The following is a 27,054-nucleotide window of genomic DNA, read 5'->3' as shown; positions in this document are numbered from 1 at the left end:
AAGCTTAGCACTGAGCAGAAAATTTTAAATACAAATGTAAGGCTCCAGAGAAATCTAAAATGTTAATTTATCTGAATGAATAGAAGTGGCTGCATGACATGTAGCGCAAACACTCAGGGAGGAGAGGCAAAGTATCCTTTCAGAACCTTAATGTCATCAAAGGGTCCAGGAGTTAAATAAGAAAAATAGAGGACCTGGAGTTAGATTGGTGCTATTCTGAGGGCTTTAAGAGGGACAAGAGAAGAGAAGATAAAAGGGATACACGAAGGTAGAAAGGAAAAAGGAGCACGACTTCCTGTTGTAATAATAAGGTACACAAAGAAGAATGTAAAATATGGAACAAGGAGCACAAGGATCAGGCACAACATGAATCTCAATCACATCTGAAACAGAGGGTGATGAACACAGTTTTGGTATAGAAATACATCAAACTCAACAGGGAAACAGATAAGCAGGGATAAGTAAGGAGTGATAGAAAGAAGGATGGAAAAATGGAGAGAATGGCTACAAGCCAAAAAGGAAAAACTCTTACTGCTGCTGAAGGCAGAATCAAAAGGGGGGTGGGGAATAGAAAGGAAAATGACTAGAATCTAAAGGGATGTCTAAAAACTGTGGAATGGCAAAACAAACTGTGGTATAAGAATGTAAAGGAATATCACTATGTCATGAGAATAGTTTCAGAAAACCCTGGGTAATAAGAATTGAGGCAGAGTGAATAGACCAAAGCGAACCATCTACACAATGACAGCAAAAAGGTAAAGAACCCAAACTTTGAAAGGCTTAAGAACTCTGATCAATGCAATGACAACCATGGCTTCAGAGGACCAAACACGGGGCAGCTTGGCGGCGAAGTGAGTAGAGCACTGGCCCTGGAGTCAGGAGGACCTGAGTTCAAATCCAGGCTCAGACACTTGACACATGTACTAGCTGTGTGACCTTGGGCAAGTCACTTAACCCCAACTGCCTTGCCAAAAAAAAAAAAAACCAGAGGACCTAACACATTCACACTTCTGGACATGCCCGAAATGTGGATTCGTTTGTTTGACCGCTTGTTAAAAATAAGTGCTCCCCCCACCCCAATTTCTCTCAGTTATGAATTGGAGATTAGGGAGGAAAGGATTTCAAAAACCTGTGATCAAAACAAAAACAAAGGCACCAGTGAAACATTTTTTTGTAAAAGCACAAAAGAAAAAAGAAAGCAGATTTAGAAGAAAGCAGGTGAGAACAATTACAAAAATAACATGTAGAATTTAATATACACTTTTTCTTAAAGCAAGTATCATGAAATATAGTCACCTTTCGTGTTATGCTGTACATCATAGAAATAATGGCCTTTTCTGACTCAAGATACTACATCTGGAGTATCAGTTTCCATTTGGGGGAAGGGCACTGATGAGGTAGAGAACATCCAGAGGGTAACCAGAATGGTGAAGGGCCTCAAGTTCATGCCGTATAAGTGCTGTTGTAAAGGAGCTGGATATGTTAACCCTGGAGAAGAGAAGGCTCAGGGAAACATGACATCTCCCTTCAAACTGACATATGGAAGAGGAATTAGATTTGTTCTATTTGACCTTAGAGGGCAGAATTAGGATCAAGCTGAAAAGGGGTAAATTTAGTTTCTATGTGCTTAAGAAACTTTGCAACAATTAAAGCTCTCCAAACGTGTAACACGCTGCCCTAGGAGAAAGGGAGTTCTTCTCATTATAGATCTTTAATCAAAGGTTTGATGATTATACTGGGATAAATTACAGAAGATATTCTTTTTCAGGGATAGAGTGGATTGGGTGAACACTAAGATCCTCTCCAACTCTGAAATTCCATGAATTTGTGATTATGTCATATAAATGACATAAACAAACCAAGAGTTTTAGGACCAAGGAAAGTATGACCCTGGGAAAGGGAGAAAAAAAGAATGTTCTTTTCCTCCAATTCCAGCCCTCCATCAATAGAGAAGCATTTGTTAAGTACTTACTTTGCTTCAGGCACTGTTCTAGGCATGGGGTACAAAAACAAAAATGAGAACAGAGATGAAGAGAGAGGGCACTGCAAACACAATGGAGAGTCAGTGCAAAGGCATAGAGACTACAATGACAGGGTAGTGTATAAAGAACAGTAAGAAGTATAATTTAACTGGACCAAATCATACGTCAAGGGGAATAACGTCTAATAAGGCTGGAAAGGTGGGTTGGGGGTCAGGTTATCAGGCTTTGAATGCCAGAAGAGCTTATAGGGGGAATAAAGAACCATTAGAAGGTATTGAGCAGGGTGGTCAACTGGTCAGACCTACACATTAGAAAAATCATTTTGGCAGCTAAAGGCAAGATAGACTGAAATAGGAAGAAATTTAAGGAAGACATTAGGAAGAAGTAACTCTTGCTCCACTTCTCCTTCCCACAAGCTTCCACCAGATGCTTCAATACTAGGGCTGACCTTGGGAGACAATACTACTCCATCTTAAACAAGCAGGCCCTAAGACTTTAGTATACACTGGTTTCTAATAATGCTTGGGGACAAGTCTCTTCTATTCGGAAAAAACCCTCACTTAATCCTTCCACACCCACTACTGTCCTATATCTCTTTTGCCCTTTGTAGCTAAATTCCTTGGAAAGGCCAACTACAAGAGGTGCCTCCACTTCCTTTCCTCTCACTCTTTTCTCAACTGCTTACTATGTGGCTTCCAACTTTATCATCCCACTGAAACTGCTCCCTGCAAAGTTACCAATGAGGACTTAGTCGCCCTTCATCAATCCATATTCTCCTTGACCTCTCTTCTGGTTTTGACGCTATCGATAGCTCTCTCCTCTACTAAGCAAGAGACTAGCTAAAGAAAGTAAATCATGAAAAAAGAATCTACTTCCAGTAAATCCTCCTGAAAAACTGAGTTTTTTGTTGAACTCCAGATGTAACAAAACTCCTCAGTCCTATTTCCCTTATCAGGGAAGCCTGACATTTTGGGGAAAGTAAGAAGAGGATTTTTTTTTAAACCGTTGGTCAGTTTCATCTTAGTCATCGGAACTCAATCCAGTTGTAGAAATGTTTCTTTAGAGTGGAAAAGATGAGAGAGACAAAGAATTTTGACTCACTGCTCTCAGGGTCTGTCTTCACGCAAAAGGAAGCCTGAGAGGTTTTTGGCTTTTCTGACACTTAGCGCATAGGTAGGTGGAAGGGAACAAAGCAAACTGAAGCAGCTGTAGGGCATAAAAACAGGAGCACTTTTCCTACACCGTGAGAAACAATGGGTATCATACAAAAGGCAAGGTGGAGATGTGTTAGGGATGTAAGCATGCTGCAACATATAACCAACCAGGACTCTGCATAGAAGGAATAAAAGATGTCATAAGGGAATGTAATGAGAGTAAAAGGAGACAGGCTCAATTGAATAGTGAGGACAAGAGATGACAGGTAGGATGTCAGGAGAAATCGAGAAAAGCTTCTGTGCCCCGGGGGTAGGGGGTCCACCCTGTGATGAGCTCATGACAAAAATATTTCAGAACGGGCAGTCATGGATAGATTCCAGTCTTTGTAATGTTGGGAACGCCCCAAATCCATGAGGTCACAGACCTATTTGAGGTATTAAAAAAACCAATGTAATAATGAAACGAAATGAAAACTAAAAAGCCTAAAAAATATCATGAAGACACAGCAAGAAAGTTACCAAGATTATCTGAAACTGAATTACAAATCCACAACTTGTGGGGCTTAATGACTACTAATCAAACTGTTTCCTCATACTTGACACCAAGTGAAAGGAAAAGAACAGGTCAGTTTTTAAAAGCATTTGTTATATATGTGTTCTATCAACATTCGTTGGTATCTTATCTCCTAACAGACAGTGAGATCCTTAAGGTAAGGGAACTTGTTTTATTTCAGCTGTGTACATCCCCCCAGGCTGCATGTGGTAGCCCACTGTCAGGAACTGAGTACGTGATCCACATCTAAGTACTCCCAGCAGCCCTTTAAGACCAGAAGTTGCAGAAGATTTTTCCACTGATAAAGGGACTTTCCTCAAAAAGACCTCTCTTCACTACTGAAATGAGGTCCAGATTTAAAAAAAAAATTTCCCCCAATACCTAAGATAGTGTTCAGCACACAGTAAGCATTTAATAAATGTTTGCTTCTGTTGTTATTTTATGGTGGCAAAGAGAACGTTGAAGCATGGAGTACTGTAGGAAGGCAAAGAAGGTACTGAAGTGGGAACCTTCAGATGTCCAGAACAGCTTGGAGGGTCGGGATGGGGGATGGGGGAAAAGAGCTATAAGGTGAGGAGTAGGGCTTAGAAAAGGAGAATGAGAGGGGTTCTCTCTTTTGAAATGTATGTAGAAGCTAGTCCTCACCTCCTTTCTCTCCTAAATGCCAAATCCAATCCCCAAACTCTACCTTATGGTCAGGAGTAAGAGGAAAGGAAAGACTTTGAGTAACTAGATGGGATACTTCCAAGGGACAGCCCAGGGCCAATAGGATACAGGAACCAAAAGGTGAACCCGAGTGTTTTATGCCTCATACAAACAAATAAAATCAGCTTAGCTAGAACTATGCTCTATAACCAGGAAAACTGCTCTTTTATCAAAGTAGAACTTAAACACAACAGAAGTCTTTATTTTTTTTTTTAGTGCGGGAAGGCAGGGCAATTGGGGTTAAGTGACTTGCCCAAGGTCACACAGCTAGTATGTGTGTCAGGTGTCTGTGGCCACATTTGAACTCAGGTCCTCCTGACTCCAGGACCGGTGCTCTACTCACAGGGCCACCTAGCTGCCCTCACAAAAAGTTTTAATAAAATGTATAGAGCCCATACAGGATTAATTACATGCTATCTTTGGGAGGGATTGGGAGAAAATTTAAACCTTATGGAATTGAATGTTGAAAATTGAAAATAAATAAATTAAATATTAAAAAAAGAACTCTGTGGCCCCAGAGGACTTATCCTTAGCCTGCGTCTGACGATTTCCTCTGAACTAAAGGTATCTATATAATTTGTAGTTTCATGCCTAGCACCAGATTTCACCTGGTTCCCGGGACTGGCTGTCATCACAAATGTGTAGATCCAAACGCGAAATAAGCAGATGATAAGATGATTCCTTCACATCAAACTTCTCAAAGTACTGGCTGATACGGCTGTTGCTAGCATTGCTCTGACCACTACCAAATGGCTGGCTCCAAGAATGATGGGCACTGTGAGCAGCAGGTGAAGTGCTCTGTAACATAAAGAATATGGTAACAAAGAATATTTGTAAAATAAAGAACATTGTGTAAAACACCAATACTCTTCCTATAGACTTTCTTAAAGTAGAGAAATGCTGGAGAAAGCCAACATACATCATGAACTACACTGTCCCAGGGCAGGATATCCCCTTCTCTTATACTCATAAACTTGGCTGCTCGCTTTGGGCTGGTTCAAAACTCCCCAAGAGTAGAAGCAGTCAGTTAAGCTGCAGAGGAATCACTAACACACCTTTCTGGGCTCCTGTCCATTATCATTTAAATGTTACTATTAGGTTGACTCCAGAAAAGCCTAAGAGAGAAGATGGAGGGCAGATCTACTAATAAATCACACCGAAGAACTGGTCATCCTACCAACAGAATCCTCTTCTATTCTTTTCTTATGCTCTCCTTCCTCCCTGTACTCTTCCTAAGTCCATCATGGAAGTCCACGGTATCAACTCACTTGTGTGGGCTCAGGCGCCAAGCTCTTCCTCTGTAGGGCTGACTTCTCCACAGCCTCACTCAATGACTCTGCATACTTCATCATAGCCTTGAGCTGTGAGTCAGTCAGTACCCACAGCAGGTCATCCAGCAGGAACATCAACTTGGAGGCGACCACATTGCAGTCCTTGGTCTGACAGGGGACAGACAGTGTGGAATTCATCTTCTTGTATAAATTCAATCCCCCCAAATAAGCTTCACCCGGTCACCCTAAGAAATGGCTCCTCAACCCCCAGGGTTTTGTTTTATTTTGTTTTTGTTGTTAAGTGGTCTGGTTTCATCCTTAGCATTTGGAAAAAACTGGACAGTGGTTTGTTGAACACTCACCTCTGCAAGCTTCCATCAAAGTCACAAAGATTTCATTTACACATGCAAAATTAATTAACATTTTTTTCATGTTAGTGGCCCATTTATCACTGCCCCAGCTATTGAAAAAAGTTAACAGTGATATACAAAGAAATATTTCACAAATGTTTTAGTGATTGGTCTTCAGGATATTTACGGGTGCCCTATTCAAGTTATATGTAGCTATACAGCCCAAGTTTGTTGTTGGAATATGCCTTTGTATAAAAAGTATGTTTGGCCATTGGCAGTAGACAACAGTGTCTAAAAATTAGTATTTAGATGATACTGTCTAAAAAAATTCAAGGATTACAGACACTTACTAACCAGATTCAGAACTTTCCCAGGGGATAAAGTCAAGGGGATGGTTAAAATTTATTTAAAAATCATAACCAGGGCTATCCGTATAAATGATATGGAAGACTTCTGAAGATGTGAAACTCACTATCTACTTCCCTCCAGGCAAGGCCCAAGGCAAATTATTTTGTATTCCCTCCCCTGAGGTAAAATTGAGGTTTTTTTTTAACATGAGTAGGGTCACAAGAGGGATATATTTGGCTAGAGGGGTTACTGTTGTTGGCGGTATCCTGGTGATCATGTGTAGAAGGATAAAAGAGGAATAGTTTGAGGTGAGTTTCCCGCTTCCTGACCTACTGAGTCCCTTAAAGAAAATAAAGAAAACAAGTAGGGCAGAGAAATGTTTGTTAGTTGATTTAAGAGATCTGGCTTCTCTTTATCCTAGAACTTGAGGAACAAGAGGAAAGACAGATTCCCACGGACTAAACTGCTCCAAAACACTTTAATTCTGAAAGCACAAAGAGAAACAATTTTAAGGAGGAAGGAAAATGGATTTGTCTGAAAACAATAAAATGGATACACAGAGAACTTACCAATCAACTCAAATAAAAGATAATCTAAGGAATGATAGAAGCAAGGTCAGGTAATAATAGACATGAATATAAGCATGTGGCATGGTCTTGTCAAAACAGTGTCAGCAGTACTAAAGCTCAGAATGATGTTAGCAACAGAAGCTAAGGACAATGAAAAAAGGTTTGATTTTTTTCAACTTATGTTAAGGGTGAAAGAGAAGATCAAAGTTTAGGACTATTGCTTTGGAGTGGGTATTACAACAGAAAGAAGACAGAGCTTCGCAACTTTCATTTTGTTTCTGTTTTCTCTGTCAAGGAGAATGACTGTTGTACTGAAAGTAACAGAACAAAAATTACTAACAGGAAGTTGATACCCCAAATAAGTAAAGCAATAGTAAGCTAGATAAACTCATCCCTAAGTCCTGAAAGAATTGGCTGATGTGATCGATGAGTTACTGTTGGTAATATCTGAAAGATCATGGAAAGTGAGAGCAGCACCAGAAGACTAAAGAAGAGCAAGTGTATATCCAATTTTCAAAAAAGAAAGAGAATAGAGTCTACAAACTATAGGTTAGTGAGCCATATTTTAATTCCTAGGAAAATCCAAAAATGGATCACTGAAGAGACGGTTGGTGAATATCTAGATTCTAGAAAGGGAAGGAGTGATGACAGAGAGCCAACCTGGTTTCATCAAGAACAGGTCAACTAGTCGGCACAGTGAGTAGAGCAATGGCCCCGGAGTCAGGAGAACCTGAGTTCAAATCTGGCCTCAGACACTTGACACACCTACTAGCTGTGTGACCTTGGGCAAATCACTTAAACCCAATTGCCTTGCCTTCCCCCCTCCAAAAGAAAAAAAAAAGAACAGTGTTGGAGTAACATGTCTTTTTTGAGAGAATTATTAAACAAGTCGATGAAAGGAATGATGCAGATATAGTTTACCTGGCTTTTAGTAAATCTTTTGATAAAGTATTTCAAACTATTTTTTGGTAGAAAATGGATGGATGTGGAGTTGACAATAACACCATAAGAAGTGGCTGGATGGCCAGACTCAGAGTAGTAGTTAATGGTTAAATCTCAATGTGGCAGGAGTTGTCCACTAAAATACTCCAGGGATCTGTGTTTGGCCCTTTGCTATTTAACATTTTTATCAACAACTTGGATAGATGATATATTCTCATAGATGATATATTTTCATCAAATTGGCTGATGACACAAAGCTGGAAAGGACAGCTAACAGAGTGGATGACAGAGTCAGGATCGAAAAGGATCTGGACAGGCTAGAGCATTGGACCAACTCTAGAAGATGAAATTCAGTAGGAACAAATATAAAGTCTTGCACGTAGATATAAAAAACTAAACTTCACAAGTTAAAAATGGGGGAAGAATATATAGATAGCAGCTGTTAAAAAAATCGGGGGGGGGGGGTATGGAATGGGGTATGCTGTTATAGATTCAAACAATCTGAGTCAGTGGTGTGCTATAGAAGCCCAAAAAGCTAATCTGATCTTGAATTACATTAAGAGAAGCATAGCTTTCAGGAATAGAGAGGTAATAGATAGTTCCACTATATTCTGCACTGGTCAGAACCTCATCTGAGCTCTTATGTTCAGTTCTGGACACCACACAGTTTAACAAAGACACTGGTAAACTGGAGCGTCCAAAGGATGATGAAGGGCCTTGGGACCATATCATATGAGAATCAGTTGAAGGAAATGGGTGTTCAGCCTGAAGAAAAGACGACTCAGGCACCCATAATAACTGCCTTCAAGTGTTTAAAGGGCTGTTATGGTAGAGGTGTTAGACTTGTTCTGAATAGCCTCAGAGGGCTAAAGCAGGAGCAATGCATGGAAGTTGCAAAGAGGCCAATTTAGGCTTGATGTCAGGAAAAATTTCTGAACAATCAGAGCTAAAAGTGGAATAAACTTTCATGAAAGGTGGCGGGTTCTTTTTCCTCGGAGATCTTTAAGCTCAGGCTGGATGAATATTTGTCAGGTATATTATAATGGGAACTGCTTTTGTGTATGGGACTACATGGCTGCTGAGGTCCCTTCCAACTCTCAAAATCTGTGATTATATAATTCTGGAATTCTCTAACATTTTCTGTGCTTACTAAGAAGTAATAAAGCTGAATTTCTCAGTGACTGAGTCAGCTGCTCTACAGAAGAGGTTCTGAACTTTTTTTGTACCATGGACCTGGTGAAATCTATGAACCCCTCCTCAGAAAATGTTTTTAAATTCATAAAATAAAACACAGTGGATGATTACAAAGGAAACCAGTTATATTGAAATAGTTATCAAAGCATTAAAAAAAAAGGTTCAGAGAACACAGATCAAGAATCCCTGCTCCATAGCACTTCCAGAACATAGTCTATTACCTTCTCCCTTTGCTAGACTGCATAACCCTGCACAATAGGCCCTCCCTCTCACTGTGTCATCCTACATATCAAACCAACTTTCTCTTCTTCTAAGAAAAAGTACCCACTTTCAGGGCTGTCCATGAGAATGGGAAAAGGAAACTATAAAGATACTCACTCTTCTTTTGAGGGCTATCTGGATCCTGCCCTGGTTGGTAATGAGCCTCAGTGGGGTAGTGACTGGGTCCTGATCACCATTGTCAGTGGCGTCTGCCTCAATCCGAAGAGTCTGCCATGTGATCTCCTTAAATGTCAGAACCTGGCAGGAGAGAAAACATTTCTCAGAATGCTGATGATGACTGAACTGACCAAAAGGGGGCAGTAAGACCAAGGCCATAAAGTATACAACGAATAAAGGCTCCCACCACCTTCAGCTGAGCAGAGCTCCAGAAAGCAACTGATTGGAGCACCCAGGAAAACCTACAGCACCATTTACTGGTGGTGAAGGCTGAGGTTGATATCTATATTCTAGACATTTAAGACAAATTTAGAATGTATCCTTTTATGGAAGAACATTTTAGATTTTATTTTAATGTTTTTGTTTTCTTCACAAAAGTCCTACTTTGATGCCTTACGCATGATGGGGTGGAAGTGACCTTCGGTTCTGGAGAACTTTGCCAATGGACTACTCGAACTGGCAAAGGCTGCTACCCTACTAGAGGACCTTTTGAGTACAATCATTATCCACAGATCTATCAGCCAAGCATGGAGGGACTTTTCACCAATAACTATGCCCTAAAATGCTGAAATTTTCAGTCACTGTAGTCCATGAAGAAAAGAAAAACATGTTTTGGTGGTAGCTGCTATATTAAAAAAAATTTTTTTTTTAATTTTTTAAGGAAAAAAGTTTCAAGGGTTTATAAATCTGAAAAGCACTTAAGTGAATTTTAAAAATTGAAAGGATTATTATCCTTAAAACTAAACCAAGATTACTCATTTAAATTCTCCTCCCATTCCCTTTTCAGGCTGTCACCTCTCCTCGATGGGGGTCAGTGATGCGCGTGAGGCGGAGGTCGCTTTGCTGCCAATTAGGGTTAACGCTGTAGACCTGGAGCTGCCACAACTCGAAAGAGGCATGAAAGGCCTTGGAGTGAATCTTGATGGTGATAGAATTAACGACAATGAACATTCCCTCCACCACCTTCTCAGCAAAGCCATACTCACTGTAAACAATGAGAGAACAGTCAAAGGATAGAGATAACCTGAAGGCATTCTTCTTCAACCCGAAAGATGAATGAATTAAAAGAGGCTGTTTCCAGTCTTTAAAGCACTGTTCCTTCAATAATAAACTAGATATTGTTGGATAATGAGCATCACAGGACTGAGGGAGAAACTAATAAAAAGAAGGAAGCATTAGGTTTCCACAGAATATTTTAAAAAAAGAATATGTTCTCTTTAAGCATACAGACACCAGAACACTTCTATGCTTCCATAGCTAAAGGCTAAAAGCTAAAAGGAAGTAGAAGGAACAATGCAATGAGGGCCTGTTACTGAGTGTGTAGCTCTGCCTTACGTATATTTGGTCTTAAACCTGTCCAAAACAGGTTACCTTTTCCCTAAAACTTTCCTCCCCCCACTCCCTTTTGATCTACCTATTTCTCCGCCCAGTCTCCTATACTAGGAGAGGGAAGGGAGATGAACCTAAACAAAAGACATCAGAGTGGCTTGATTCTTGGAAATGTGAGGGATGACCCTCCCCACTTCTCTTCCAAACATTAAGACATTTTTTATTCTTCCACTACCATACATCCCATATTTAACCCTGTTGATCTTAACTTTGAAAACTCTCACATATGTGCCTTCTTTTTTTCATTTCCACTACTATCACTGTGCCCTAGTCCCTCATTAACATTCACCTAGACTTTTAAAGTAAACACTAAAAGGTCCTCCCACCAAATTAATCTCCTTTACACACAAATCTGCTAATATAACTCCTTTGCTCAAAACTCTCCAATGATTTCCTATCATCTACCAAATAAAGTTCACAATCCTTAGCCTGGATAATAAGGCCCTCCACAATCTGATGTGATCCTGCTTTTCTTTAAAAGAAAAAGTTCCACTGATGTCTTCTGTTTTTCCAGCATCGTCATTTCTGCATATTCCTGTTTTTCACTGTGCATGTGTATGTACACATGCTCACTCACACACTCACTCACACACCCACACACACACACACACACAATTTAGTTCTCTCTTATAAAAACAAAAAATAGTTAAGCCAACCAAAACGGCCATCACATCTGACAAACACCTACTTCCTACTGATAGAAGTCAATGTTTTTGTCTTTAATTTCTTTCCCTTGTTTTATGGAATTTACAAGTAATAGTCAGAAATGGGAGCATCCTTTCTTCATTTACTGGGAAAGACTCCAGTATTTCTCCACTGCAATCTTACCCTTCCAGAATTATCTAACATGACTCGTTTCCATGTGTACTGTGCTCTAACCAAACTGGACTACTTTTGATTCTGTACTTTCCTGCCTCCATTTCTTTGTTCATGCAAGGAATGTTCTCCCCTGACATCTTCAACTGTTGAAAACCTACATATCCTTTAAGGTTCAGCTCATATGTCATCTCTTCCATGAAGCTTTCCCTTATTATCCAGTCAAAAAAAAAATCTTCTCCCCTCCTTGCCTGGATAATACAAAGCACTTGATTTAGACTTCTCTGATGTACTTATAAAGTATCATTGTCGATATCAAGCATTATCAATTATTAACAAGTATTGGTTTGTAACATTTTTCACTGTAATTATTTATATGTCATATCATCAAAATATTATGTCAACTCCATGGAGGTAGGGACCATACCGTATTTATCTCTGGACCTCTCTCTCAGGAGGATCAAGCAGAGTGCTCTGAATAGAATAGACACTTAACATTTGTGAAAGTTGACATTGGGTACTCCTGGCTTATTTGTCATACTACTTCTAATCACAGACATAAATGGGATCAGAGCAACTGACCTCTGTCCTGAAGCCAGGGCAATAGGAGACTGTCCGTTGGGGGGCCGAGGCTCTTCACATGTTCTCATCTCTACTTCTACTTTATCCAGACACTGTAAGGGAAGCCATTGAGAAGTGAATGCTCAGCAAGGCACATGATAGCATAAAAAGATCTTGGGATCACCAGACTTAGAGCTGGAAGGGATCTTAGAGATTATCTAATACAACTACCACATCTTACAAAGCAAGAAACTCAGAAGGGTAAACAACTTGCCCAAGGTCACGAGGTAGTAAGTAACATGGTTGGGATTTGAACCCAGTCATGTGACTCCAAATCCAGTGCTCTTTCTATGACATCACACCATTTCTCAATGATTCCCAGCATCACCCAATTCTATCTTCCTTTCTCTCACTCAGATGCATTAAGCTCATTTTTATAAATAATGTCTTGCCTAAGGTTATACATAAGTGGCTGAGACAGTATCTCCTAAATTCAAACCTAGTGCTTCTTCCACTTTATAAGGAATTGAAATCCCTGCCTGAGAGACTCTTGGAAAGAACTATATATTCTAAGGGTAAAGCAAAACTAGGGAACTTGACTTCTGTTCTTTTGTAGCAGCCTACCATTTCCCAAAGAAAAAACAAAGACTGAGATATGAGTCTGAAGTTTCCTCAGAAGTGTAAATGAATTTTACTTGTGCCTTGGTAGGGCCAATATGCTACCATTTAATAGTTACTGCCTCACCATGGGGCCTAGAGAGAATAAAAAATTAGGGTAACTAAGGGCAACTAAGAATGCAATTGGTCTCTTTGTCACAGAAAGAAAAAAGCTGAGTGCTAAGAATAAAAAAAGGTATGGAAGTTGAAGGGTAGCTCCAGCCTAATTTTCAGAACTATTTAATATTATTCCCCTTCAAATACTGTTTGTTTCAGCTAAACTAACTTATTGTTCCCTGAAGTCAGCATTTCATCTCCCACCTCTGAGCTTCTGCATCTCAATTGCCTGTAATATGCCCCCTCCTCACCTCTAAATCTTAAGTCTAAGTTTCCTTCAAGGTTCAATTAAGTTACCACTTCTTATGGGGAGCATTTACTGATCCCATCTTTGTGTTCTTTTTGTGCTCAAATTATCTTGTATTTATGTATCTGTTTAACCACTGAATCCTCCAAGGAGACTATAAGTACCTTGAGGAAAGGTACTATTTTTCACTTTAGTCTTTATATCCCTAGCATTTTTCATGGTGCCTTGCAGTAGTAGGCATTAAGAAATGCTTTATGAAATGAACTGATTCCAGAGATAATACCCAAGAGAGATTTCTGAGAAGGGGCTTCAAAACTAAGACTAACAAACAGCTGACTGATCTGGTCAGTTCCTCTTAAATTTTAGCAGGTTTTTGAGGTTCACTGTAACTTTCCATCTATGCTTGTTATTTTAAAGTCTTGCTTGTTTCCCCGTAATAACTAGTAGAAAACACCTAGTAAAAAAACCAAACAAAACTTAAAGGAACTTTCAGGTGGGAGAGAAAGCCACGTCAATCTATTTCCCATTCTGCATGGACACCTCAGTGATAAGAAATCCAAATGAAAGATCAAACCTACTGGTAGCACTGAAAGTCAAACTAAATCCCTCAGACCCTGGGAGCAGCTGTTGTTGCTGTGTTGTTTCAGCTGTATCCAACTTTTCATGACCCCTTTTGGGATACTGGAGTGGTTTGCCATTTCCTTCTCCAGCCCATTTTACAGATGAGGTTGAACAGGGTTAATTGACTTGCCCAGGGTCACACAGCTAGTGTCTGAAACTGGGTCGGAACTCATGAAGATGAGTCTTCTTGATTTCAAGCTCAGTGTTCTATCCATTGTGCCACCTAGCACTTAATGAGACGCCAACTAAGTCTGGGGGAAATTTAAACCAGAAAGAAGCCTGTTCACCCACCGAAAGGTCTTCTAAGCCTCTAGCCTATCCTAAGTATTTAACTGATCATGAAATTATCAAGTGTATCTTACCTGTCCATCTTTCTTCAGTGTATTTTTTTTTTCTTCAGTGTATTTTTCAGTATTTTTTTGGGTCTCCTTTAGCAAGTCATTGACTTGTTTTTCATGGTTTTCTCACATCCTTCTCATTTCTCTTCCCAATTTTTCCTCTACTTCTCTAACTTGCTTTTCCAAATTCTTTTTGAGCTCTTCTATGACCTGGGGCCAGTTCATGTTTTTCTCGGAGGCTTTTGGTGTAGGCTCTATGACTTTGTTGTCTTCTTTAGGCTGTATGTTTTGGTGTTCTTTGTCACCAAAGAAAGAATCCAAAGTCTGAGACTGAATCTCGGTGCGTTTTCGCTGCCTGGCCATATTCCCAACCAACTAACTTGACCCTTGAGTTTTTCAGTGGGGTATGACTGCTTGTAGACTAACGAGTTCTATGTTCCACGTTTGGGGGGGAGGTGCCAGCTGTCACACCAGTACTACTCCTACTCCTTCACCAAGAACCCCCAGCCCAGACTGGGCTTAGATCAGAGCACTCCTGCTCTGATCCGCCACTTAATTCCTCCCACCAGGTGGACCTGGGGCCAGAAGCAGCAGCAACTGTAGCTGCCCCACCTCTGCTGCCCCCGGGGCTGGAAGCCGAACCTCGAACTCCTTCCACTCCCGCAGCTTTTCCCACTAACCCTCTCCGCAGTCTTTGGTGTTTGTGGGTCGAGGGGTCTGGTAACTGCCGCAGCTCACATATTCAGGGCGCTAGGGGCCCCATCCACCTGACTCCAAGTTTGGTTATTCCACGCTGCTCAGGCTGGGCTCTGCTCCACTCCGTTCCCAGCTCCCAGCTCCGTGTGGAATAGACCTCACCCAGAGACCATCCAGGCTGTCCTGGGCTGGAGCCCTGCTTCCCTCTGCTGTTCTGTGGTTCTGCCGTTCTAGAACTGGTTCAGAGCCATTTTTTATAGGTTTTTGGAGGGACTCGGTACGGAGCTCACTCTAGTCCCTGCTTACTAGCTGCCATCTTGGCTCCGCCCCCCCACCTGTCCATCTTTAATGAGCTCTTTCAGAAAGTTAGGCTGTAGATTTGCAACATGGTGCAATTCGAAGAGCACTGGACTTGGAGCTGGAAGACAAGAGCTCAAATTCTAGATCTGATGAGATCTAGGTGTGTGACCATTGGCAAGGCATTTCACCTACCCACTTCCTCATCCATAAAACCTACACTGTCTTTAGCCGCAGAGTTACTGTGAGGAAAACTGCTTTAAAAGCCTTAACATCACATCAATTATTATTATTATAGCCATCATTATTATTACCAGACAGATTGGGTGTGTCTTCAGCTTTGTCCATTGGATCTGAAAGAAAAAAATGGAAAAAAAGAGGAAGGATTAATAAATGTTTCCCTTCCAAGCAGAACTACCTAGCTAATAAAGTAGCCAGCTGCCTAATGCCCATGCTCACCCTGATAGAGGCCTTGTTGCAGAAGACTCGGGTAATAGCTAACCATGTGGGAAGTTCTAGTACATTCTGCAGAACCTCTTCATCCAGTTCCAGGTTGGTCAGCTGTCCCTCCCCTTTCAGAGTACTCAGGTTGATTTTGTCAGGGGACAAATTCTTAGTAAACCTGATGAAAGTGAAAATGAGAATCAGTTACTTCCTCAAGCACCTGCTAAATGGTGCTCATTCAACAAACCTATACATATTTTCTCTGAGTGTGTATTACCCCTTTCCGGCACTCAGCGCCCATGGAAACTCCAACAGTTCTGAAAAACTGAGGTCTTCACAAGTTTAGTTCTTAAGAACTCTGAATAAAAGATGTTTGGAGGGCTGTCAGTAGGAGCAATTTTCATTACTGTTTCCTCCAAAAGCTTCATTCATTTTCTAGTCGCATTATCATAACATCAAACATTTACGTAAACAAAGTTAAAATATTTTGCTACAAACTATAAAAAAGAAATGAGTAGGTAAAGTCAGTAAAGTAGTGAAGTAGATCAGTCACTAAGAAGAGACAGGATAAAAATAGTGACGCAGCTGTGGAGAATGAGGAAAGAAGAAACAGGAAGTCAATTTCCTTTCATTCACTGCCCTACCAGTCTCATTCGAGTTAACTGTGAAGTGGTGACGATTAATAAGCAGAACTGAACAGCTTAATGTTCTATTCCTGCTACACCAGTAAATAATATTACACAGCAGTTGTTACATTACAATATTAATAGTAGAGAAAATGAAAAGTATAGAGGAAGGATGAGTTAGAGTGGGAGGAGAAGAAAGCCAAAAGTCAATCTATTTAAACTAGGGCCTAGTTCCCGAAGCATCAAGAAAAGAAAATATAGCTGTCTAGTTTGGTTTCTCTTTACACAGTGCTCCTCCTTCTCTACCAGCATCCCCCAGCTAGTCCTTCCAGCTCTCCAAGGGTCTTATATTTTAAGTTGCTATGGATGGCCCACCATCTCACCACTTCCTAATCAATCACTCAATAAAAACCCACATATAGGAAAGGAGATACATTATGAAGTATTAAAGTAAAAATTAAAGAAATTACGAGATACAAGTTTAATGAATTCAGTTATATAAAAGTGATTAAGTTTGCACAACGAAAAGCAGAAATATTGAGTCTAAAAAAATAAATGAAAATACTATATTCATGACAATTGATGGATAATAAATCGCTTGCTTGACTTATAGATCTTAGAGAATATTAAACATTTTAAAATCAAGCCCCATTGGGTTAAGCGGTAAATGTATGTGAACAGGAAAAACATTTACAAGGAGAATGAATGTTAGCTATTTCAAGTCCTACAAAATGAGAATATTCTCTAAGCAAAGGTCCTCTGACTCTTCTTTTTTTTTATTAAGATTTTTTATTTTTATTTTACAACACTCAGTTCCGCATGATCCTGAGTTTCCTCTGATTTTTCTACAAAAAGAGAAGCCATTACTGGTAAGCTACCTCTTACTTCAATTCTATACTTCAAATCAATCCACCAACCAATCAACAAGCATTTATTAAGTGCTTACTATTTGCCAGGCACTGTACTAACGGCTAGAGATTTAAAAAAAAAATATTTCACTACATTTGTGTACCACAATAGTTCAGTAATTTGTCACTTACAATGTGCTAGGTACTGTGCTAACCCATCTTTACTGGACTCAGTGACTGATGGTTAGCCTACTCCTATCCCTATTCACCCTATCCCAGAAATCCATTCCCTCATCCTCAACTCACTGCTCCTTCAGGCCTGTCCACCTAAACTCTACTCCCAATATCTTACTCCAAACATGCATGCCTCTTCCACTGTGCCCTCTAGAATGTCTGCTCCAAAACAAAGACTTTTTTCTTTCTTATTCCTTCTATCTTCTGGCCTTCAATGACACATGGCTCTTGCTTAATGACATCACTTCTCTTACCACCCATTCTAGTACTGATTAAAGTTATTCTCCCACACTCCCAATTAACTTGTCATAGGGCAGCAAGAATACTCCTTGCTTCCTATGGCCAATTCCAGATGCTTTAAGACCACCTTCACCAAGCAACCTCTCCAGCTCTGAGGTTAACTACCCAAATTTTATCATCTAATCAAGATCTTAGTCTATAGACTCCCAGGACATTCTTATTCTTGGTTCAATGGTTTCAGTGCCTGGCTCAAAGTCTGTCTTTCTCTTCACTTTCCTGCTTCTAGGTGACTGCAACATACATGTTGATACTTTCTCAAATACCCTACCACCCCAGTTCCTCAAACCACTGGCCCCATCTTGTCTTTCCAACCTTCTAACATCTTATTCACCTTTCACCACTCCCCTTCAAACACTCTACTCTCTACCTATACTGCCTTAATCACAGTTCCTCCAATAGGTCAATCACCAGTCTCTATGCCTTTTTAGTGTCTATCTCTTATGCCTAGAATGCTCTGCCCTTTTACTTCTACCTCTTCGCTTCCTCGGCTTTCTTCATTACCATGACCTACCATAGAGATCACATGAGCTTCAGCTGATTTTTATTCTCAACACAGCTAGCAATCCCTCAACATTTCATGAGTTGCCACAGCCCCCAAATTAGCTTTCTGGTGGCCAAATTTCTGGTAATAAGCCACTCTGAATATGGTTAGGCAGATATTTGGTCTGTTGTTAGACACATACTTAAAAGACTTTTGAATGTGTTAAGATCTAGCAAACTTTATGCTCTACTGAGTCATGAGTACATAGTACACAATAGATAGAGCAAAAAAAAATCCCACCTTACACACTTAGTAGCTACGTGATGATCCTGGGCAAATCACTTAGCTTCCCTCAGACTCCTCATCTGTAAAATGGAGATTATAATTTCTGTAGCACTTAGCTCAGAAATCTAGTACGACAATCAAATGAGATAACATATAGAGATATTATATGTATATAGATTATACATACCATATTACATACACACATATACGTATACACATGTACATATATATGGTGAGTATGTTTGTATAGCTTGAGGAATATTCAGTGCTCATAGCTGGCTGTGCCAATATAATTTATATGCCAGTATGATAAATAAATGAATGAATGAATGTTTAATTGTTATGTACAATCTATGTTCTATCATCCCATTCTACTTCTAAGACTGGCCAGGTTCAAGGATATAATCATTTCCCAATTAACAAAGCCACTGTTCTGTGTAAGGCTGTGGGATGTAAAGTCACATTACTGGAGATTATCAGAAACTGACCACAAGACTTTTGTTTGTTTCTAAAGATTAAGAGCTATTAAAAGTTCCCTTTCTAAAATAGACACTTTTGTTTTAGAACATAATCAGAGGAACTAAAAAGGCAGTATAGAATAAATGATACATTAACAAAGTTTCATTGAGCAAAGTGGGTTCAGGGAAGTTCTGGTTTTCCAGGACAGGGTCCATGCCAGTCATGGCTGAAGAAGGCACTGTCTCAAGTAGAGATCTCAGACCCAGGTGATGAGACAAATGTATTCACAGGGCTTATATAACCAGATAGCTTAGAAATGAGAAAGATATCACCTACATCATAGATATACGTAGTCATTATATTTCTCTTTTTTTAATTTAGTATTTTATTTTTCCTCAATTACGTGTAAAAACAATTTTTAACATTTGTTTTAAAAATTAAGTTCCAAATTATCTCCCTTCTCCCCTCATTGAGAAGGCAAGCAATTTGGTATAGGTTATACATGTGTAGTCACGCAAAACATATTTCCATATTAGTCATATTGTAAAAGAAAACATAGACCAAAATAAAAAACCTGAAGTAAAAAAAAAAAAAAAGCATGCTTCATCTGTATTCAGACTCCATCATTCTCTCTCTGGGGATGGATGGCATTTTTCATCCTAAGTCCTCCAGAGCTGTTTTGGGTCACTGTATCATTGAGAACAGCTAAGTCATTCACAGCTGATCATCTTACAATATTGCTGTTACTGTACAGAACTTTCTCCCAGTTCTATTCATTTCTCTTTGCATCTGTTCATGTAAGTCTTTCCAGGTTTTTCTAAGTGAATCTAGCTCGTAATTTCTTAGAGCACAACAGTATTCCATCACAATCATATACCACAACTTAGTCAACAATTACCCATTTGACAGACATCTACCCAATTTTCAATTCTTTGCCACCAGAAAAGAGCTGCCATACATATTTTTGTACATATAGGTCCTAGTAGTGGTATCACTGGGTCTAAGGGTATGCATGTACGCATGGCTCTATAGCCCTTTGGGCATGGTTGCAAATTGCTCTACATTAATGGCTGAATCAGTTCGCAACTCTACCATCAATGTATTTGTGTCTTAATTTTCCCACATGCCCTCCAACACATGTCATTTTCCTTTTCTGTCCTATAAGCCAACCTAATAGGTGTGAGGTAATACCTCAGAGTTATTTTAATTTGCACTTCCCCAATCAATAGTAATTTTGAGCATTTTTTTTCATATGACTACAGCTTTAATTACTTCATCTGAAAACTGATTGTTCATATTTTTGATCACTTACCAATTGGGGAATGGCTCTTATTTCTATAAATTTGACTCAGTTCTCTATATATTTGAGAAATGAGGCCTTTTTCAGAGAAACCTGCTTCAAAAAAATTTTCAGTTATGATTGTAAACTGTATTTCCCCCCACCCTATTTCTCCCCCTGTCGTTTATTCTATTCTTTTTCTTTTACCCTGTCCCTCCTCAAAAGTGTTTTGCTTCTGACTACCACCTCCCTCAATTCCTCTTCCCTTGTATTAGCACCCTCCCCTTCTCTTATCTCTTTCACCTCCTACTTTCCTGTAGGGCTAGACAGATTTCTATAACCAATTTAGTGTCTATGTTATTGCCTCTTTGAGCCAATTCCCATGACGGTAAGGTTCAAGCATTCCCCTCTATTGTAAAAGCTCCTTCTTGCCTCTTTTATGTGAGATAATTTACCTCATTCTACCTCTTCCCTTCCCTTTCTCCCAGTGCATTCCTCTTTCTCACCCTTTAATCGTATTTTTTTTTGAAAAATTTTTTTGTTTTGTTTTTTGGCAGGACAATTGGGGTTAAATGACTTGTCCAAGGTCACACAGCTAGTAATGTGTCAAGTGTCTGAGCCAGATTTGAACTCAGGTCCTTCTGATTCTAGGGCCAGTGCTCTACTCTCTGCGCCACCTAGCTGCCCATAATATTTTTTAGATATCATTCCATAATATTCAACTCACACCTGTGCCCTAAGAGAGTTTTTATGAATTACAAGTATCATCATCCCATGTAGGAATGTAAACAGTTTAACCTTATTAAGTGCCTTATGATTTCTCTTTCCTGTTTACCTTTTTAAAGCTTCTCTTGAGTCTTGTATTTTAAAGTAAAATTTTCCAATCAGCTCTGGTCTTTTCATCAAGAATGCTTGAAAGTTCTCTATCTCATTGAATGTCAATTTTTTCTCCTGAAGGATTATACTTAGTTTTGCTGGGTAGGTGATTCTTGTTTGTAATCCTAGGTCCTTTGCCTTCTAAAATATCATATTCCAAGTACTCTGATCCTTGAATGTAGAATCTGATATAGCTTGTGTTATCCTGATTGTGGTTCCACATACTTTGTTTCTTTCTGGCTGCTTGCAGTATTTTCTCTTTGACCTGGGAGCTCTGGAATTTGGCTATAATATTTCTGGAATTTTCATCTTGCGATCTCTTTCAAGAGGTGATTGGTAGATTCTTTCAATTTCTCTGGTTCTAGAATATCAATGGCAGTTTTCCTTGATAACTTCTTTAAAGATGATATTTAGGATCTTTTTTTTTATCATAGCTTTCGGGAAGTCCAATAATTTTAAAATTATCTCTCTTGGATCTATTTTTCAGCTCAGTTGTTTTTCTGATGAGCTATTTCACACTGTTTTCTATTTTTTCATTCTTTTAGTTTTGTTTTATTGTTTCTTGATCTCATAGAGTCATTAGCTTCTACTTGCTCAATTCTAATTTTTAAGGAATTATTTTCTTCAGTGAATTTTTGTGCCTCTTTTTCCATTTGGCCAATTCTGCTTTTTAAGGAGCTCTTTTCTTCAATGAATTTTTATATATCTTTTCCATTTAACTAATTTTGCTTCTCAAGACATTCTTCTCCTCATGGGATTTTTGTACCTCTTGCCATTTTGCCTGTTCTGTTTTTTAAAGTGTTATTTTCTTCAGTATTTTCTGTGCCTACTTTGCAGAGCTGTTGACTCTTTTTTTCTTCATGATTTTCTTGCATCACTCTCATTTATCTTCCCAATTTTTCATCTACCTCTCTTACTTGATTTTTAAAATCTTTTTTGAGCTGTTCCATGGCCTAAGACCAAGTCATAGCTTTCTCTGAGGCTGTGGATGTACAAGTTTCCATTTTTGTTGTCTTCTGATGTGTTCAGATCTTTCTTGTCTCCACAGTAACTTTATATATAGGCAGAATTTTTTATGCTGTTTGCTCATTTTTCCAGCCTCCTTCTTGACTTTTAAGTCTTTGCTAAAGTAGTGCTCTGCTTCTAGGGTAGGGGGCACACTGTTCCCAGCTTCAGGGGTTTTATGCAGCTATTTTCAGAGATACTTCTAGAGACCTCTAAGTTTTCAGTTCTTCCAAGGTGGCATGATCTAAAGAAAGATATGTTTACTACTCTCCTGGTCTGTACTCTGCTCCGTGAACAACCACAAGCACTCTTTTCTATCCTGGAACTGTGAAGAGGGTCCCTGCTCCACTGTGGCTACAAGCTCTGGTGTACTAGTGCTCCTCCTCACCCTGGGACTAAGACTCAGGACTGCAATTCAAATCCAAATATCGACAAAGCCACAGAGTCCTGCCCCCAGTTTCAGCAAAGAGATCCCTGTAATCTCCTTCTGACCAGTTGTTCAACCCCCTGTCTATAGGATGAATGCTCCAGAAACAGCCACTACCGCTGCTGATTCAGTCACTCCCAAGGCCTGCTCCTGGTTTGCTGGGGCCTGGTCTGCACTGGTGCAGCCTGTACTGCTCTGTGCTCCACTTTCACCCCAGTGTGACAGACCTTTCCCGCCAATATTGTAAGTCATCTTGGGCTGGAAAATTGTTTCACCTGTCCTTCTGTGGGTTCTGCCACTCCAGAATTTGTTTTAGGGCATTATTTGAAAGTGTTTGGAGAAAAGTAGGGAGTTGTTCAGGTGAGTCCCTGCCTTTTCTCCACCATCTTGGCTCCACCCCCCGGTCATCATATTTCTAAGGAAGAGTATCATAACAAGGTACAGTAGTGATGGAATACAGATGCTAGAATGCGACCCAAGTCTCTGAGATCAATTCTACCTCTGGAAAGGCTTCTAACAACAAAGTACATAACTCAATAGATTTTGTTACTACAGGTATTACTATATCGAAAAGAGAAAACTTGAAGAGAAACTTGGGAAGTACACCTCTAGCAATAGCTAGAACAGTACTAACATTAGCTGAAAGAAGTATCTGGTTGCCTTGGTTAGGATTATCCCTCCAGCCAGTTTTGTTCCTCTGAAACCATAAACAAGTAGTCTTAACTGACATAAAATTCATAAATACTGATAGCTACAACTCTTGCCTCACTATTCCCAGAGGAATCATCACAGAAAAACTTGCGATCTTTAAAGAATCTGTGAATTAAGAAGTGAAGTAAGAAAATAAGCTATTAACAACAGAACTAAGTTATGAGTACTGACATGGGAGACAGCTCCCCTAAGGCAGAGCTGGCCTGCCTATATAAAAGTCTTCCTACTCGGAAAAATCCTCCAACTGCAGTTGCCTGAATTTTGTCATTTCACCTTGTTATATAATCTGAAATGCCACTAAATTAGAGATTTATTTGGGGCAGCTAAATCATTGTTTCAAAAATGCAAATATTTCTGAGAAGGGTTAGGGGCTCACATTCATTCACAGAATGTAAATTAGTTTAGGAAGTCTCCTAATGTTTATCCCATCAGATAAGAGCCAATCCACTAAGTGCATGGGGATTTTGAGTAGAGAAGAGATAAAATTAAAAAACAATTTTTTAAAAATGGAGTATCTAAGCAGAATGCCATACTAGAAGGTTTATGGCATCATGAAGGCTCTATGTGTTTACAAAGAGGAGTACCAAGGGGTAGGAAGATTCCAAGGAGAAACTGTAGACTTCAAAATTCTGCCTTAGCTGGTCCAAATCATAGGAAACATACATTTTTTTTAATTAAGGATATAACTATTAAAATTGAGCAGAATACATTATGGGTTACTTGTTATGGCCTTGCCTAGGAAACTATCTACTACTTATAACTTTGTTTCTAAGGGAAAATGCATGCATTCTATCTTAAAAAACAAACTTTTGTAACACTATATATCATGTTCCTTCCACATTTTTCACAAACTATTAAGCCTGATTATATACGTGCAAGGCTAACAATTTTAATAAAATAAAACCTAAGTTACTCTATCCCCTCTGTAGTCATACACAGATAATTCTTATTCTAAATAATGGCAATGAGGCAAATGGCCTCAGTTTTTTCAGTGAAGCATGAGGCAATGTTCTTAGATCAGAGAGAGGGCATGCCATAGAAAGCCTGAAGAGAAATGAAAAGGTTTGGAATAATTATGGTGATGAGTGAGAAAGTGGATCTATCAGGGTAGTATAAAAGGATTATCTTGCTGCACTGAGAGCACAGCTGATTATGTAATAAATTGGTAACGAGCCAGTCCGTGTGGGTTCATGACTGTATCCAGCTCTGTTCTGCAGCACACGAAGAGGTGTGAATAATCCAAGGTTGGGGTATGGCAAGGCAATGATAATCAACAGGGTAAGGGGGCAAGAGACTTGAGTGTAGAGAACAGTGCAGAACTGGAGCAGAGATCAGGAAGGGAAGACAGTATAAGTAATACAGGGATGATGGCCTGGGAAAGAAATGAGGGGCAGAAGGATTAGCAGTCATGCTAAAAATTAAAAACAGGGTCAGGAGTCATCAAGCAGAGGGAAAGATAAAGTAGATAACTGTTACGAAGATTTTTCTTTTTCTTTTTCATTCAATGGCAGCTGAGAAGTGAGAGGGAAAAGAAGCCTTTCCTGATCTCTCTGTCTAGAAGTTCCTCCTTCTCTAAAACATCTAATATTTTATTTCTTTATGCACATATGCATGCGCATGTGTACAGGCACTCAGGCAGACACACATCCCTGATGGAATGTGAAGAGGAACACCTTCATACTGGGCCTTGTATCTGTAGCCCTGAACACAGTGCCTAGGGCATAGTAGGTCTTTAATAAATACTTCTTCATTGGTTTTTTAAGTATAATTTCAAATTGCTCTCCAGAATGTTTAGACCAAATTACAGATCCATCAACAGTGTATTAGTCTGCTTGTCTTCCTACAACCCTTCCAACATTGACCACTTCCACCTTTTATCATCTTTACCAATTTAAATAGGTGAAATCTCAGAATTATTCTGATTTGCATTTCTCTTATTAATGACCTGGGGTAATGTTTCATATGATTACTAATGGTTTGAAATTCTCTTGAGAACTGTTTGTTTATAGCCTTTGACCACTTATCTACTGGTGAATAGAACTCTGTCTTGTGTTATTTCCTTATATATCTTGAATATAAGAACCTTAACAGAAATATTTAATGTAAAGATTTTTTCCCAAATAGATGCTTTTTCTTCTTATCCTAGTTGCACTAATCTTGTTCTTGTTTTAAATCTCACATTAACATCACTCCCTATTTTATCTTCTGTGATCACCTCTATTCCTTGTTTGGTTAGGAGGAAGCTGGTGGTACAGTGGATAGAGAGTTGGACCTCGAATCAGGAAGACATGAGTTCAAATCCAGCTTCAGAAGCTTACTAGCTGTATAACCCTGATCAAGTCACTTAACTGTTTGCTTCTATTTCCTCATCACGGTAACTTTTTTTTTCTTTTTAGTTTACAACACTCAGTTCTACATAATTTTGAGTTCCAGATTTTCTTCCCTCCCTCCCCCACTCCCTCCCCAAGACGGCATGGAATCCCATATAACTTCCACATATAACTTCGCATTGAATTAATTTACACACTAGTCAAGTTGTGGAGAAGAATTATGACCAATGGAATGAATCATGAGTAAGAAGAAACAGAACCAAAAAAAAAAAAAAAAACCAACCCAAAAACAAAAGAGAGAAAAAAAAACGGGGGAAAAAGGGCAAGCATGAAGTGTGCCTCAATCTGCATTCATACTTCATAGTTCTTTCTCTGGATGTAGATAGTATTCTCCATCGTGAGTCCTTTGGAGTTGTCTTTGCACCTTGAGAAGAACGAAGTCTGTCAGGGTTGGTCCTCACAGAATCCATATATCTGCGGTTGTGTATAATATTCTTCTGGCTCTGCTCCGCTCACTCAGCATTATGTCGTGTAGGTTTTTCATCACAGTAACTTCTTGCCAAATAAGAGTTCTCCCTCAAGTAATTTATATTCCTGGGTTTATTAACACTAAATAAAATACAGATAAAATACGCTCCTTTTGGGTCATGATAAATTTGAGAAACCTATGGGAAATTTAGATGAAGCTATCTAGCAAGCAGTTGGCAATGCCATTCTGGAAATCAGACATGAGATTTGGGAGACATTTGCATTGAGGTGATAACCAAACCCATGGAAGCTAATGAGGTGACCAAGGGAGAGAATACAGAGAGAAACGAGTGTCCAAAATAGAATCCTGAAGGATGCCTCCACAGTGGGTAGGATGATGATGACACAGCAGAGGAGGCTGAAAAGGAAGTCAGACAGGTAAAGGACAACCAAGAAAAAAGAGTAGCCAAAGCCAAGAAAGAAGAAGATATCTAGGAAGACAGGAACCACAGAAAATTCTATTAGAAGGAAGATCAAGTCCTATCAAAGTGTCTATGCCTAAATCTGTTATCCTTAAACTAGCCTAGCCCTATATGGTCTGTTATCTCCAGGTAGCCTTCAACTACTTTCCACCCTTAATCCCATTCTCTTGGTTCCTGGAGTCTGACCTCATCCCAGTCCCATCAAGCTCCTCCTTAAGACTCCTCCTCAAGACCTTCCCTAAACCCTTCCTCCCATCACCCCAGGACCACCTTAGATCCCTCCTGCAATCTTTGTGTATATAAGTTTCATCTTGCCTCCATGAAGGTGCTCAGATTCCATCTACTCAGATGGAATACCCGCTTGCGAAAACGAGTGTCACAATGATGTGAGATTTCTTAAGACAACTCAATATGGTGAGTCTGTAATAAACTTTGTTTCTCTCTGGCTGTGGAAAAAAAAAAGGAGTAAGATCAAGAAAAGCATTTAGAGGCTGATTATGCTGTACAAACTGGCTCATAGGGAAGATTTGTCACCTGCTTTTAGACAACTTTTT

The 27,054-nt window shown here is 39.4% G+C and overlaps 1 protein-coding gene across 1 annotated transcript in view; it reads right to left on the bottom strand.

The window, feature by feature from the left end:
* UHRF1BP1 (UHRF1 binding protein 1) overlaps positions 1-27,054 on the bottom strand; it is a 63,701-nt gene that overhangs the window by 26,530 nt on the left and 10,117 nt on the right. Inside the window, exons 2-8 of the mRNA XM_036766488.1 lie at positions 15,705-15,867; positions 15,560-15,598; positions 12,294-12,385; positions 10,302-10,491; positions 9,447-9,587; positions 5,663-5,833; positions 5,003-5,192 (exon numbers count right to left, since the gene is read on the bottom strand). Coding sequence (XP_036622383.1) covers positions 5,003-5,192; positions 5,663-5,833; positions 9,447-9,587; positions 10,302-10,491; positions 12,294-12,385; positions 15,560-15,598; positions 15,705-15,867 — 986 coding nt within the window. The remainder of the gene's footprint in view (positions 1-5,002; positions 5,193-5,662; positions 5,834-9,446; positions 9,588-10,301; positions 10,492-12,293; positions 12,386-15,559; positions 15,599-15,704; positions 15,868-27,054) is intronic.

This window comes from Trichosurus vulpecula, chromosome 7 (genome assembly GCF_011100635.1).
Source record: "Trichosurus vulpecula isolate mTriVul1 chromosome 7, mTriVul1.pri, whole genome shotgun sequence".
Taxonomy (NCBI): domain Eukaryota; kingdom Metazoa; phylum Chordata; class Mammalia; order Diprotodontia; family Phalangeridae; genus Trichosurus; species Trichosurus vulpecula.
Note: the sequence above shows the minus strand (reverse complement) of the source record. Positions and strands in the feature narration are given on the sequence as shown.